The sequence below is a fragment of the Bactrocera oleae genome, chromosome 2, assembly GCF_042242935.1.
Source record: "Bactrocera oleae isolate idBacOlea1 chromosome 2, idBacOlea1, whole genome shotgun sequence".
Lineage (NCBI taxonomy): Eukaryota > Metazoa > Arthropoda > Insecta > Diptera > Tephritidae > Bactrocera > Bactrocera oleae.
The window spans coordinates 83,100,966-83,117,932 of NC_091536.1; the positions used below are offsets into that span (position 1 = coordinate 83,100,966).

At 35.5% G+C, this 16,967-nt stretch overlaps 1 protein-coding gene across 2 annotated transcripts; it reads left to right on the forward strand.

The window, feature by feature from the left end:
* Positions 1-268: 268 nt before the first annotated feature.
* Positions 269-3,501, forward strand: Mink (Mitotic spindle and nuclear protein). 2 transcript variants are annotated; one of them, XM_014244226.3, is made up of 5 exons: positions 269-361; positions 481-2,200; positions 2,261-2,329; positions 2,401-2,583; positions 2,647-3,501. In XM_014244226.3, exons 1-5 carry the CDS (start codon positions 284-286, stop codon positions 3,333-3,335), a joined length of 2,739 nt encoding a protein of 912 aa, XP_014099701.3. In that variant the 5' UTR covers positions 269-283; the 3' UTR covers positions 3,336-3,501. The 2 variants fall into 2 exon arrangements, with proteins under 2 accessions (XP_014099701.3, XP_014099702.3); XM_014244227.3 differs by having other exon boundaries at positions 280-418; positions 473-2,200.
* The last annotated feature ends 13,466 nt before the right edge of the window (positions 3,502-16,967 follow it).

The following is a 16,967-nucleotide window of genomic DNA, read 5'->3' on the forward strand; positions in this document are numbered from 1 at the left end:
TTACAATATATGCTGGAACATTCTTTTTCGTTTGTTGTCCCCTAATGGAGGATCTATCAGATGTTAAGCTAATAACAACATATAACGATCAACGTGTATCATCTTAACCATAAAACCGAAATGCGAGCACTTCAAAAGCTATCGCAAATAGTTTTCCAAAATCTTTAATGTTCAAACTATTGTAATAGAATAATTTACAATGGTATTAGAAATATTTCATCTTTGGCGTTGAGCTGGCAGCCCCCTGCATTTCTAATTGGTGGCTGCTGAATTCTGATTGAAAATGAATTCAGCACATTTGAAAACAATCGGCCGCAACTGTATTCAATTTCAACTTAAAAAGAAGCTTCTAAATAAATTTGTAATTTTTGCGTATTTTTACGTATTTTCTAAACTATATTAAATAAAATGAGTATCTGTAAGTGCGATGAATAATAATGAGTTTCGTAATTAATTTAAATGATAATTGTAGCGTTACAGGAATCCAAACCCGCAAGCACATCCAATCCCCAATACCGAAGATCCTCACGTCGCAACCGTCCTGAAGATTTGGAGGAAGAAATAGAGATGATAATGTCCCAAGACGACGTTAGCGATATAGAAATGGATATTGCGAAGGAAAATGTAACTACGTTAACACCACAGTCAAACAAACATATTGAACAAATTGTATCGCCCGGCGAATTAAAAACTAATGCTTTGGCGCATACTCCTAGACGTAGTACTCGCAAAAGCGTTAAACCCGTCCAAGAATATGAAGACATTGTAACTTGTAAACGTCAACTGAGATCGACATTAAAGGTGGAAGAGAAAATTAACGAAAAGGAAGGGGAGGAAAATAATACGGAAGAGCCGCAACCAAGATGGACACCCGCAAAGGTGGGTCGTGTGTCACACAAGCGAGGTCGAAAGAGCCGTAAAACTATTGGAGATAAAAATAAACCGAAGTTGATAAATTCCAACGAAAATGGAGATCGTATGAAATCAAATAAAGAAGAAGATTTACAAAATGATGAAGTCATTCAATCAAAAGACGAAAATATTAATGAGACAGATATTCAGGAGGAAATTTTCAGTAATGTTGGAGAAAGCGATTTGACAAAAATTGCTAATATGGTAGAAACTGAAAAAGAAGCTATTACATATAAGGAAGAGAAATACATTAAAAAAATAAATGAAACTGAAAAAGGATCAATTAAAAATAAGGAAGAAAAAGACATTAATAATATTCATATTACAAAATCTGAAGTTGAAGATGTTACAAACGAGAAAGAATGTAATGAGCAAGTCATTACTGTAGATATAAATGAAGATATTCTAAAACGGGAAGAACATGATGAGGGAGTCGCAATTAATATAGAAGATAACGCTAATGAAAATAGTACCAATAATGAAGTGAACGGGAGAGAAGATATCGTTGCGGAAGAAAGTATTTTTCAAGAAAAATTAGAAGGGGGTACAATAGAAGTTAGAGAAGAAAAAAGTCAAGATACTTTTGGCACCTATTTGAAAAATAAAAACTTGAATATTTCCGATTTGGGACTTAATCCATTAACAGAGGAAAGCGCTTTAAATGAAGATTTGCACCTGCTTGGAGAAAAAGATTGCAAAATATCTAAAATTGAAAAAAGTTCCAACGCAGATATCCAAGTTGTTACAATCAATGATGATAGCGATTGCATTATGATAAATACAGATGTAGCAGAAGATGAAGAAGAAGAAGAAATGCAGCCGTTGCAACTTTCTGATGATGAAAGTTCTATGTCGCCACCACGTAAAACACCTCGCATTATTCTGACCACCGATGAGGGAATAGACCAGAACTTAAATGTAACAATTACTCAAAATGATAGTTCTACACCGAAAAGATACTCGAAGACTGCAAAGCGTATGCCAACACCATACAAGAAAATTACTGATATTTCAATAAAAGAAAATGACATCGACGAAAATTGGAATGCCGACGAACCACCTATTACCATAGAAATTTCCAGTATGGAACCAAAAGAACTTGTTTTGCGTAGCATAAGGAAACGTTCATTTTCAGTGTGCATTGGAGGCGCTGAAGCAGATATTAAGCGCAAGAATGTTACATTTTATAGCCCTGCTAATCAGACTGTAATTTTGGAAGATGTTGACGTACGTATGATCCAGAGTGTAAAGAAAAATATTGGCTTAAAAACGGCAACTACCGAAACTTGTAAGTAATAATGTACATTGCAGCGCCAACTGGATGATTCAATGTTTTACTAACTTTCAGTTATAACCCACCGCCGTAAACGTTCTTTGTCCTTTGATGAGGCAATGATAAATAAATCAAAATATCGAAGTAAGTTGTTTTTTTAGAATTACATAATTTCTGTAGCTTGATAAATACAAACGTATTTCACACATTTCTAGCACAAACTCCAAATAAAATGGGTGTGACTCCACAAAAGGCCAAAACAACGCGTACCAAATTACCAAATTTCGCAGCTATTCATCAGAAAAATTTCGAAAAAATGGAAAGTTTAGTCGATCATGTGAATCGTAAGGCAGAACGCGCTAAACTACTTACGAATTCGGCATCAAAGGATCGTGTTGGTAAGTTGCCCAACATTTTTTAATTATTGGAAACTTATATAAAATGGCTGCTATTTTCATTAGCGAGTGCACAAAAGCCAGTAAAAACCCATCAAGCCAGTACCACGGCTACGAATCTGGACAAATCTAAAGCAGTGAAACGTATTAACTTGCACACATCAGTAAACTCGACATTCTCAGGAATTAATAACACAACTATGAATAAAACATTTGACACATCACACAAAGAACATCACGATTCTAAGTTGCCTATACCACGTATTGGTGTATGCAAGCCCTTGGTTGCAACTGAAACAATCCATAAGGAAAACCGTGAAGTAAAACTACCAAATCCACGCTTGGGTGTCATTAAGCCGCACACCATAACCGTTGTCAACAACAAAAATAAACAAATGACACCGGCCAAGAATGCGCTGAAACCGACACAGCCACGACAGGCCGAGCGACCTGTTTTCAACCTATCAACAGCACTCGAAACGCTTGCCAAAAATTCAAAATCGGCAAATACAACTGCCGCGGTGCCAAAACCAAGCGCCACCAACACAAACGCAAAAGTCGCGCCAACAATGTCAGTTGATGAGAAAATGGCTTCGCGACGTCAACGTCACATGGATATGTTCAAGGGGCGCTCTGCGAACTCGCGCACCACTCCTGTCACGGCTGAAAAGAAATTCGGCCAACTTATTAGAGGCGTGCGTTCAAATCGTCGCTTTGAACTACAAATGGCGCATCGCCAGAACATGGAACATTGAAGCAACAAACAGAAAGATATATATCTTTTTTATTTACTTATACTGGTTTTCTTAGTTCTATATATTGTTTAGTGTATACTTCTCGGGCTCATTAGCCAATTTCTGCGTGAATTATAAAAAAATATATATATTTGACATATTTGGAGTCAAAATAATTTGCATTAAATTTGAAGGTCAATTCATATTTGTTTTTGTACGACTTTAAATAATTTCTTTGTTTGTCATTTTTGTGGTCACTGGTTTATTCCGTTTGAAAAGGGTTTGGTGGTGCAAACAAAGAGGTGGTGAGTGTCAAGCGGGGACTATATTCATGCAGGACATGTGTTTGGTATGTCGGGGTCCAAACTGGATAACTAGGATTTTAATCGAGTAAAACATCCAGAAATTTGCGCTAGGGTCGTAGATTCGATTGTCGCTGGAACGTGTTTATTATAGTCATTGTTATTCCATTTAGGTATGATATTTGATATACAGTTATGTCAACCATTTTTGAGTGCTGCCGATTCCTCAAAGCTAGTCGTTAACGGGATTATAAAATATGAGTTTGTGGAGATGAGGATCCGGTACTTGTCAGCTGAAGGCAAGCAACGAGGAACTGCAGACCTATTTTGAGATGTACTTTAAGAGCATTGAGAGAGTTTCGAGTTATTCGACATATCTTAATTATATGTAAACTGGTTGTAAGAGAGTTTACATCAGATGGATAAGAGTATAAATACTGTATTACCGTTATAATTTGGCTAACTAAAGAGCGTATTTAAAGTTTACTAATGTAGGCTTAAATTCTCTCTCCCAATTAGAGCGCGCTACCAGTGAGTCCTCAAACTCTTTCGCAGGCATACAGTTCTCACTTGGTCTTTACTCTCTGTCAGACATTTATCCGCGCATGCGCATAATGCACCTGCACTCACAGCGCACAAAGTTAGCACGTGACTTTTGTTTACATTAAGCACCAACCCACAACAGCAAGCGGTAAAAATAAAGAAATGACCGCCTCACCACGCAGTCCTTATATTATCTTAGCAAACGGTCAGGATTTCTCGAAAACAAAAAAAATAATTCAACTCTTTCATCAAATGCGATAAGCGTGTTGATGCTCTGTGCGGTATTCTTTGTTTCTTGGTGACCTATTTTCCACAGCACCGCTTTGCAATGTGCTGTCCTCCGCCTGCACACATCATGCCAACATACCCACAAGAGCTGTGGTGCATTAAGCTGCTGTCAAGCTGCGAACCCCGAATCACGCTGTGTGAAAGCTCTGGCAGTTAGTGGTTTTGACTGACAATGCGTGTGGGGCGCCAACGTGATTGTAAGGGTGCGGGTCAACACTAATACACGCATGCATTATTTAAGGACACATGTTTTACACCTTGTAGAGAAGAGTTTGGGGTATAGCGGAATGCATTGATGCTCTGTTGGAAATATATTTTTCGTTAGTTTTGCCTCGGCGTGAGTACGTTTGCTGCTCCGCTTGCTGCGTGCTAATCGTGCAATTACAATAAAAGTTCTTTTTCCTCGCAAAGGACATATGTACATTCGGCTGTGCACGCTTTGCTGTTAACGGAAGTAATTGAGTACTCAATGGCGATTCTCATTTGCTCGTGCGTTCGTTCGTGCAGAGTTGAGAAATAATGCGGTTTTGCGTTTTGGCTTTGCTGGACTAACAATGCAGCTGCCACGTGACCTTGGTACTTACATACTTACTGTAAGTATGTATGTTTGTATGTGTTTGTGGTTTTGTATGAAGATTTTTGTGTCCTTTAAGACTCTGGTGCCGTGCTTTGGGTCGTTACCCTGCTGAAAAATCCAAGCTAGTGGTAAATCATCGGCGTAAATTCGATTTTCAAATGTTTTGCTGAAATGGCTCTGCCAGCCATTTTGCCTCCACATTTACTAGAGGGCCTACAACGAATGAGGTGAAGCACAGCCATACCATGACTGACCTAAATCGTGGGTTTAATTCTTGTAGTGGTGTTCGCTTGACATAGGTTCTGCCATCATTATTCCTAAATACATTAAACTTGTATTCATCACTCCAAACCACTAGATGCCAGAGTTTTGAGTCCTTTTACTGTTGCTCTGTCGCAAACGATAGCCTTCGTTTGTTGTTCTTCTTAGTTACGTTCACGTACATCTTGCTTATGCTTCATTTCGGCTCTAAATTTACTTGATGCCAGAAAAAGATCCACGTTGCTCATCCAAACTATTTGCCTATCTTCGTTAAATGTTGTATTTCTCGGTTTTTAAGTGACAGATTTTCATTTGTCTTATGTTTCCTAAAATATTGTAAAACATTTTTAACTCTTCCCAAAAAAAAAAATCAAAAATTCCATTGCTTTCGCAATATTTTGTACTTTTGGTAACATTCCCATATGATTTTTTTCTCACATGGAGCTGAGCTCTTAATTTTGCTAACTCTTTAGCGTATTTGATTTGGTGAAGCCAATACACTTTTCACTTTCTTAATATATACAAGTATTATTTTGTTTTTACGTAGATCGTTGCAATAACGACTTTTGGTACACTGGTTCAATTATGTGTGCACGCGTAATTAGACCAACTGCGAAACAATTCTAATTGGACAATTTACAGGAAATATTTATATGTGTGCATATTCTCATTATACGAGGCAGGTTTGATAAGTCTGAGTATTTGTTTTTGTTTTTTGGAAAAAAGCTTTGTTTTTTCACAGTAATATTGTTTTATTTAATGAATTAGACCAAACCGAGATTTTTTCATCTAACGGCTTAATCCTTGAATTTTATCAAACTGAAACGCCTTTTATGCTTTTTTGGAAATATTTGACTCAAATACCTCACAATGTGAATCAGCTTAAACGCTCAATAAGTTCAAGCTTCACTGATTATATTCCACAAGCAGAAAGCGACATTTTCCTACTTTGGCCTAAAAGCAAAACTGAATGAGTGCTAACGACGACACACCATCAGCCACAATGCGAAAGAGCGATGACAACCACAGCGTCAAATAACATTAGCGCACAGCACAAACACGTGCCACCGGATAGCTGCAGAATACGAGTTGCACACTTATACGCCCACATAAGTATTATTAATATGTAAACGCTTTCACTTGCACCAATGATCGCACACTCCCACTACAGCACACCCGCGATTGCAAAAGTCAGCTTTCCACTTTGGTTGGCGTGAAATTTCAAACCGCAACGCAAAGTTTTCCGCATATTTTTCAACAGCTGGTCGGCCAATTGAGCTCACAACCAGAAATCTGCGTGGTCAATGACAAAAATTGAATTATCATCACTGCGGTAAAGTGGCTCCAGCATGCGGTTGCGTGAAAATACCAGCAGACTATGAGCCATGCAGCAGGTCGTTGAGTGCTTTCCTAGAAATAAATTTACTAACACACACTTAAATGTATCAGTTCATTGATTTATTTAAACATTTTATACGATTTCGATATGGCTCGCATGGCTGAGCTTACAAAAGTGCCGTGTATGTATAGGTGTAAACGGTTTATTTGCGCATATTCAGTTAGTGTCTAAATTTGGAGCATTTCCGATTGAGCGGACATGAAAGCTGTAATAGAATATAATATTAGTTAAATTATTTATAGTATACTTCAAATGATTCAGTTCGGCATCTCATATATGTTCATATGTGCATGTGAAACCGGTTGGTGTTTTTAAAAATTTAATTCAAAAATTCTACTTCTAAGCTTACAAGTGCATTCCCGTTAAATATATTGTCCATTTATTGAAAAAATGTATTATTAATTATTATTATTAAAAAATATATATTAATTGCGCTGAAATCATTTAATTCGAACAATCCATATATAAGCTTTATACAATCTCCAAACATTGAGGACCCAAGTACTCTCTATTTGTTAATGTAAACTTAGAAAAGACTTTTATTGTTTTCTGTTCTCCAAAAAAAATCTATATATAATACTTTCTATATATAAATACTTTGTAGTATATTCATACTATCTTAAAGCCCATAAAGAAAAGTGCAATAAGTATAAAACTGCATTTCTTACAAACTTGCTTGTCAACCATTACTTAGAGTGTGATAGAGTGCGTCTGCACTTAATTTTCTTTAAATAATGAAAATCGTACATCATTGGCTTCGTTTTAAATTCTTTCTTTTTAAGAGAGCTCCAAAACACTCAATAAAAGCATAAATATTGCAACGCGATAAATGTACAACCAAAAACCACTCTAACTGTGCCACCGCTGCATGCTCAAAACACACATCGCCTGCATTTGCATCGCATATTAGCCGATTTAAGCATTCGTGCAACAACAATAGCGTAACAATTGTCGACAATTGTAGCGCGTGCTATGAAGTAGCAATAGTTTATATAGTCGAAGAGCGGTGCGACAGGGCGTATGAGTGCCACTAAAATTTGTAGACGACTTTGCAAGTATGTACTTGAAAATTTTCCAAACTCATTTGCTTTGCGTCAAGTTGCTGTTGTTTGTTGTTGTTGCCGTTTATTGTACCACGCTTGTGTGTTGTTGTCAATACGAAACGTGATGCACTATTTAATGTTGCTTGCACTTAACTCATTAGACGCCGATTAAAGGGTGAGGCGCATATGCACTGGCTTAAAAGCGTTAAGTCGTAAGAGCACATAGATATGTGTGATTAGAGAGTCAATTGATGATGACAGTCATTGGCGCGCAAAGCGATTTCTCTTTCCTTATATTTTTACTAGTACTTAAGTATGATATTTATAGCTGAAAACAATTTGTGAGTAATTTATGCATAAAACGACTAAAAAGACTCAATAAATAAATGTGTCAGAGACATACAATTTTACACTCTTGTACCATAATAGGCTTAATAGAAGCTGGCTTCAAAACTGGACTTATGGCGTAGCGCTTTATGCTATAGTAGAACAATTTTCAAAGGGCTCATTGACCCCATTAAATGTAAACAAAGGTTGTTGCCTTTGCTAAATGTACAATAGGTTGTGGACTCGGGTAAATGTAAACACAAGCGTTATTGATCTAACAAAATGTTTAAAAAAGGAGTCATTCACCTCGGAAAAATGCAAACAAAAAGTTCACTTACCACATAAAGTAAACAAAGGTTGTAAACTTGGTTAAATGTAAACAAAGATGACATTGCCCCATAATATGTAAGCAAAAGGGGCATTGACCCTAAATCTAAACAAGGTTGTTGCCTTGAATAAATATTAACAATGGTTGTGGACTTCGCTAAATGTAAACAAAAGTGTCCTCATAAAATGTAAACAATAGGATCCTTAACCTCAAATGTAAATAAACGTTTTGGACTTGGCTAAATGTAAACAAAACGTTTATTGACCTGATAAAATGTAAACGAAATGGTTATTGTCCCATTAAAGTGTAAACGAAGTTGTATACGTTTTTGTTTGTTACAAGATATATGTAGCTGCCATAGAAAGTAATCGTTTTAAACAAGTTCTTACATGTACAAGATATCTTGACAAAAATATCTGATCCATAAATATCCTGTCGAATATCTTTTTATGCTCGAACTTTAAACAATTTATGATGTTGAATGTAGGTAATAGTTAGCAGTATTTTAAACTTTTGCACGTTTAATGGGTATATATGTACATAAATATAAATGCCGCTTATATAGTCGCTTCTTTGGTTGCCAATTACCTTTAAGTTTCAAAGTAAGCTGAACTATACCAATGTTAAGTCAGCTGAATAAGTTTTTAATTTAAATTCGGAACTAATGAAGTTGTTTTCTATGGTCTAGTGAGACATATTATTTCGAAATATTAAGAAATGTATTTTGTGAATGTATGCTTAAGTTTAATATGAATGAATAATGAATTAAATTTAAATACTTTTTTTATGTCTTTTAATTAATAATGTAAATAATTTGTAACCAGTGCAAATTTATTTGTTTTTGGCGCCATAAACATTCTGAATATTATACGTTGCAAAGAGAAGTAAGTTCTTCGCCACCAGAATTACTGATAATCAAATAATATGAGTCAACAACAACTACGAGTGATATAGAGGAAGCAAAAGTAAATAAATAATTGCTGCAATATAACTCCATTAAAGGAAATTGTAATAAAATTAGCTGTAACAACAATAAACATCCTACAGCGAATGAGTCACCGCGTAAACGCTTACACAGAATCTCTTTGTCTTCCGTTTAATTGCGGCCTGGTGTGTATTTTCCCACTTGATTATGTGGATGGCCACGACAAATGAGCCGCACTCGTGTACTCGAATGCAACGCAGCTCCGCTGAGCCGACTTGATTGGCGCATTGGATGAGTTTGTGTAATTGCAATTGGCAGAGCACTCTCAACTGGAATTGCATGTGGCTGTTGCAATAACGTGACCTGCGCGTCACGCCACAAAACCTCTTTTAAGCGCCTGAGTACACATAGTCTCGAGTGCATGTTTGTTTGCCCACGAGTAGCTCATAGATAATTAGGACATTAGTATTTCCAGAGCTTCATGACACAGAACACAGGAGGCATTTCTGCAATAAAAACTACTTTTACTCTACGTTTGTGTGTATTTACTTGTGTATCATGTAACGTTTTGTCAATGAAAAACGCTACCGGCAATCAAGCCTGATTGTATTTAAAATTAATTTGTAAACTCATTTTTAATTCAGCGAATTACGAGCTATTTACATAACCTCATTTTGTTTACGGTATAGCGGTAGCGACTTCGAAAATCTGAAAACGGCTGGAGCAATTCAAAATTGATCCTTTACATAGTTGTACCTCAAGTTTATTTGAAATAAATGTACAAACACATTGTTCTAAATATATACTGAAAGTCTAATTTGGCTCTCAGTCGTGAGAGATAGCGCAAACTTGTAAGGGCCTATGCGCAAGATAGGAGTAACAAGGAAAAAATAAAATAGTGGTATACATATTTTTTCATATTACTTCATATGGTGTCGCTATTTTAAAGGCTGTAAAGGCGGCAAGGCTTTATAGCTCCAGTCGGTTGGATGACTCTTTCACTAGACTGATCAAAGCGTGTTACCAAAATGGCGTCGGTTACATAGACATATGTTAACCGTTTTGGCTTTGACATCGGCCGTTTGACTGTTGTTCCGAACAAAGAAAAAGCTGGCATATAACATAGTTTGCGGGCGAACCTCTACATTGAAAACAAAAAAGGCGGAATGCATTGCCACAAGTGAAACAAAAAACAATATATATGTGTATGTGAACATGAACACAAAACCAGATCTCTTTGCTTTGTATGTTTCTGTGCAAAAACGTTTACATTACATCCACGCTTGTGTGCGGTGCGAAAATATTTCCATTGATTTCTTGATTGCAAGTTTCTTGCATTTTTTGCTCAAAAAATTCCAGAGAATTTTGTGTATATTGGCCATTATTTTGATTTGGTGAATGCGAAGAAGAAAGACATTCTAGAGTGACCACTACAATATATAAAGTAATAGATGTACCCTGCGCGTTCTGCTACTCCACAATTTAAAATAAATTTAAGTAATTCTATTGGTTTTATTCATCTGTCGAAAATTGGTTGTACCAACTCAGAAACCTTTGGTTCATGCACAACAACTTTGCTAATGATCATCCCATGATCAAATGCATAGTTTACGATTTTATAAAGGATACAGACAATTATCATTTTTTTACTCTTGCCCCATATTGCTCCAGAGTATTATAGTTTTGTTCCACTAACGGTTGTTTGTAAAAACTAAAATGAATCGAAATAAATATAGAGTTATATATAATACTATATAAATGATCAGGTTGACGAGGCGAGTTGAAATCCGGTTGACTGTCTGTCCGTCCGTCCGTCTGTCTGTGCAAGCTGTACCTTAAGTAAAAAGAATATATCATGAGGGTACACGCGTTCCCTGGTAAAATCTAGAGGCCGAGTTTGTAGATGGGTCAGAATGCTGTGCCATGTTGGACTTTATAGGAGCCGGTATCAAAATTGAATAATGGGCGTGGCGCCGCCGACCTTTAATGAAATCATATATCTCCGCACCTACTCGACCAATTTCAACGAAATTAGGTGAGTAATATTATCCCGACATGTCTGTAATACAATGCGAAAATGGGCGATATCCGACTTCAAGCACGCCCACTTTTCATATTAAAAAAAAATTTACTTTCCATCCGATTCTTTCAATTTCTACTATACAAAAAATTACTAATCAATACAACAGGATACAAATTTGTACGAATATTTAGGCCCCCACATACCGGAAATGTGAAGCGCAGAGCCTATGGCTGACTTTCTAATGAAAATATCAGTAAATGTTTGAGATATATTATCGAAAGCAGAAGAGAATCCTTTCCTAATATTAGTATGTCTGTGTGTCCAAAATGGGTTGAATTGAATAAATATTTCCTTTAGCCTCCATATACCTAATAGAAAGACTTTCAAACTTCCGATTGACTTTGTATACCCCATATATCGTCCAATGTGTGAGCAATCTCAATGAAAACGAGAGACCGTATTTTTCTTCTAATGGTGCATCTCTGTTCCTAAAAAGAGCTGTTGCTTTTGTGTCATCATTATGAATATTTAAGCAGATAAATTAAGTAATAAAGAAATATATTTTTCTCAACTGCCAAGGATTAAATGTTCTGCCAGATTTATGAGGATACTCAACTTGTGATGTATGTAACTGTTTATTTGTAATGCATACCTATCTGTCATTTCCTTTGTGTTGGTATTTCATAACAGATGTGGATATTTATTATCACAGTTTGCTTTTATCATTTATGTCTTTCAACGCACAACCGCAAACAATTTCATTCAACTCACACACATACATACACTTAGGAAAGAAGGTTCACTTTCACAGTGAGCACATAAAGCAATGACATCAATCGTCCAGGCACAGACAAAAGCAAGGACGTAATGATGAAGCTGAGGCCAATGATTGTGTAGCGGAGTCTCAGCGCAGCGAAAGCGTGAACAGTTAGTTTTGTTGACTTTGCATCACATGCAACTTGGTCACCGTTTAAAGCATGAAAGCTAACAAAACTGAAATACTTTTATAATATACGAACAAAAAGGATACACAAAAAGAAAGAGAAACAGTGAGAGCATAAGAGTCGTTTTAGAACGAATTATTCTGAAATTTAAGGATTACACTTGTGCTCTTCAGATTTGTAAAATTTCAAATATAATTCACTGTTGCTAATTATAAACTAAGAAGACCTAATCAACTCAAACTGAAAAACAGCATGCAAGTACCAAGAAAGCGGGCCAGCTATAAGTCCAGCAAATAGTGATGTATTATGATCGCATGCTAATGTATATTTCTAACCTTTGAGAAAAATACCCAAGTATTTATATGAGCACCTCGAATTTCTTGCGCTTTCTTCAAAACACTTTTTGAATTCAAAACTCCTCAATCGATTTTACCATTAGCTACTTTATAAGTACTCACCGCCGCTGTTGTAATATTAGACGTTTTTGCGTGTGTGAGTGGGTGAATGGAAGAAAATTAAAAAAAAATAATAATAAAATGACCGTGGCTTAATTGTAATAGATTTCAGCCACAGGATAATATTAGAAGGAAAAAAGAATAAAAAGGCTGTAGAGCAACTTAGCATAAAATAATGCTCTTGCTACAATGTGTGTGTGTTTGTGGAGCAGAATATGCGTAGGCAAAAGATTTAACCTTAAATATTCTGTGTGGGCAAAGAATTGGACAACTTTTTTTTTTTTAATAATTTATTATATTAACATCAATTATGTGGTCGTAATGGAGAATGAACTCAAGTTACTCATTCGCCATGTCGACACATGTTTTAAAAGAAAAGCGCAGCGACAAAAGTTTTTGCTGCTTTTGTGAAGTACCATACGAAGAAATTATGTTTAGTTAGCTTGATTTTATTGAAGATATTTTCTAAAATATCGATGATAAAGAAACATTTGCAAAAAAAAAATTATTTTTATAAGTTTTATCAATTTACACTTCTGATTTTTCTATTCAGTTCCTGAATGATCCCGTTTAAGACAAGTAGATAATTTCCATTAATTTTTAAATCAGCAAATTGTTATCTACGATTTAACTGAATTCGTTGCTCGTGAGATTTTCATTAAAAACAAACAGCAATAAATAATTCTTAGAATAGTGACAACTAAACGTTGACAGTTGGAAGTTTTAACTGAATCAAGCGAACCGCAGTTGGCTCTCGCTGCGTTTTTGCACAGCTGCACGGTGACTGAAAGCTTTTGTGCACTCTCCTTATTTTCTCTGTTTTTTGTTGTCGGCGGCAAAGTGCAAATTCCATCGCAATCATCATTAGCTAAAATAGCTGAGAAAATTAAATGAAAAAAAGTAAGAGCAAATGCATTTCTAACAACAGATACAGATGCGTGGCAGACGGTAGAGTGAAAGCAACAATAACAGTAATTTGTTTGTGGTAACAATGAAGTACAATAAATATGTAGCTTTGTATGTGTATATGTATGTTACTTGCAATTTCATCAGTTCCAGTTCTTGTTGGTGGAAGTTGCATTCGCTGCTGTTTTGTTGCGGATACTCTGCACACTGTGTGCTTTCCTGTCCTCTTGGCAACCACGAGCTCGAAAAATATTTTTTCTTTGGTATGACGACAACATTATCAACTACGTAGCAAACTGTAGCATAGAGTCCGCTTGGGAAACTGAAACTCGTGTTTTTGAGACTCTAACGGATGATATCTTTTTAGTCTCCTACATTGTTCACTATCATACAGCAGTTGGATCGCAAGTACTTTATCATGATCCTCCAAACGAGAGAGGTAACGTATACTAAATTCTTTAATAGTTTCTTTTACAGTAAGCATTTTAAGTCTCGATGGAAAGTGTAGTTGTATATATATGTCTACGTACGATTTGTGAGCAATTGGAGCGAAAGTATGTGAGTGGGGTGGTCGCAGTTTCATTCTTGGCACAGCTCTCGCATGTTGTTAACTAAGCGAAAATTGCAAAAGTAAATGGCAGAGAAAATCGGTGGAAAACTTATAGCTTAAAACTATTATTTAAGTTGAAAAAACTGTTGATAGAAGCATAGATGATAAATAATAAAATATTTTTTTATATTTTTATATAAAATAATACACAATGTAGTACATTACATTTAATAATTCTATTAACTGCGGTTAAAGGGAACCTGGAATCTATATATTGAGCATATTTAAATGTGCTGAATAATTATAACTTCAATTTGTCTATTCGTGACACACATCTTTTTTATAGTAATTAATTTGAAAGTATGTGGCACATTGCATTTCATTGTGAATTTACCTATTTTTACGAAGCAATGGGCACATACACACAATTCAAAGGCTACTTCCTGTATCGTTGTTGTTATACTGTTTTTTTTACGGTTTTAACCCTTCTTTGCTTTCACGACTCAACATTTGCATTTGGTGCACACAAAGGAGAGTGTAAGAAATTTAAGTGGCGTTGAGCCACACATGTCACGTCACTCACTATTTATATGAGGGCCCAACAGTATTAAAGGAAACGGCATGTACGGCAGTTCGCGCTTTGCCAAAGAGTCACCGACCAGTGGATGCATTTTCAGTAATTGATGCTATCATACGCTGTACATGTTGCAGAGGCTGCATGTTGCGCGTGCCAATGCGACTCTCTAAGAACGGATACGCGAGATGTGAACGTGTGTGTATGTGTGCGTTGAAGACATTTTACATATCTGAGAATTCATAGTGAAGTGTGAAATGTGGTTTTTACGATGTTGTTGAGAGCTTCAGCTAAGACAGCGACATCTCTTCTATCTTCTGTAAGGACGTTTAAAGTGATATATTTATTTAGACTTTTAAGATATTATAAGAGAAAGTATACTTATGCTGTAAATAGGTTAAACACCCTCTGTGTCAATTACACACAAAATTTGTGAAAAATTGCTGTGACAGAAATTGCATGTTGATTTAGTAAATAAGTTTCTATACTTTCCACTTAACTTTAAAAACAAAAAATTAAAATTATATACAAAAAATCCTATTCTTTAAAAGGGCAAGCTATTACTTAACATTTTATATATAATATTATTGAATCAATAAATATCTTTATTTTACTAATAACCCATAACTTGTTGCGAATTATAGTTTACTGGCTCTAGTTAATTAATATGTGGTAAAGTTTAAATGTTTTCCATACATAATAATTTTCATTTTCAAAGCACAGCGGCAGAAACTCGTTCAAAACTCAGATTGTTTATGTAAAGGCATTACTGCTATGGGAAATCTGCGCCAAATCAAGTGACATAACGCTCATTTAACCAAACGAGTAGCTTGCAATGAATGCAGTCCATGACAATTTTGTTTGTGCTTTTTAAAAAGCAAATAGTGCAACAAAGAAAAAGCACTTTGACACGCACACCTCTGACGATTGAAACGGGGGCATGGAAAAGTTATCGCTTTATTGCCACATTGCAGGCTTGGTAAAAGAGCTGTGCGACTGCCAATGAAAAATGGTAAGCGTTGTGGCGCAAACTGTTGCAGCTGATTGAAAAAATAAAATTCCACTACGCACTATAGTCTCAAATTGAAACAGCTTAAGTTTTCCAACGCAAAACTTTTCGCTGACTCACTGTCTATGTTTTTATGTAGTTGTATATCTCGGAAACTTTGTTGTTAAAAAGCTGGCAAACACCTGCTGTTGTCGCTAGTGCTCACTAATTCCGATGTTCAAATGAGCGCTTAGGAATGCAAGTAGTAAGATAGCAAATTTTAGGAGAGTAAAGAAAACAAAAAAAAAAAACGAAAAAGTTAGATTAAACTTAGCAATAATAATGGCATGTTAAAAAGTTCCAAGTATCCAATAGCGAAACGTTTTAAAAGTTGAACGATCTATTCCTACTAACACGCGAATGTGATAATTGTTACAGCATGCAATGGATTGAGTGTAATGGAAATATAAGCAAAATTAGGTATTCGACTAACTTGCAAAGTGACATCAGTATCCTTCGCATAAGATATTCAACGAGTTACTAATATGAAATTTTTAATTTTATGTTTATTTTATTTTAATATGAGATCGAATTAATAATATATTACTAAGTACTAAGCATATTTATTAGTCGAAAAGTTTAAGCTGCAATTACTTAAATCATCTATGACAATAAATCAATCTGAAGAGCTTATTCTTGTACGCACATGAAACACTAAAGGGAAAAAAATAAAAAAGTTTCATATTTACATATTATTTTTGCTGCAATTGTAGTAAAGTTTTCAGTAAATTCATAATAACATAAATTATTTATCATTATTAATATGTATGTGAAAAACTTGTTGCTGCCTCAACCGTCACTGGCTCGTGTTATCGCCCTTTCGCCATTTATAAATAGTTAAAATATTTTTAACCCTCGTAAATTTGCATTCGTTGAACTGAGAAGTCGGCAAAAGTTTTTTTGTTATTGCTCATAAATTATGGCGTGGAGCACGCTTAAACTGTCAAAAATTGGAGCTTGGTGAAAGAAAAGAGGAAGAGTGTTGATTAAAGCGTGAAATTAAGGATTTACTATATAAGTAGCTAAATACGTCTACGGATACTGATGTAACGCAGTAGGTACAATAGAAGAAATATATTTCATATCGTTTTAAAGGGAATTTAATTCAATACTTCTATTTTATGTAGCCGTCATAAAGCATGCACATTTTTTTCCTCCTA

Excerpts from the sequence above, each read along its gene's own strand:
- Mink (XM_014244226.3), top strand. The coding sequence starts at position 284 with ATGAATTCAGCACATTTGAAAACAATCGGCCGCAACTGTATTCAATTT. Across the intron at positions 2,330-2,400 it reads AAATAAATCAAAATATCGAA|CACAAACTCCAAATAAAATG; the intron begins GTAAGTTGTTTT and ends ACACATTTCTAG. Across the intron at positions 2,584-2,646 it reads GGCATCAAAGGATCGTGTTG|CGAGTGCACAAAAGCCAGTA; the intron begins GTAAGTTGCCCA and ends TATTTTCATTAG.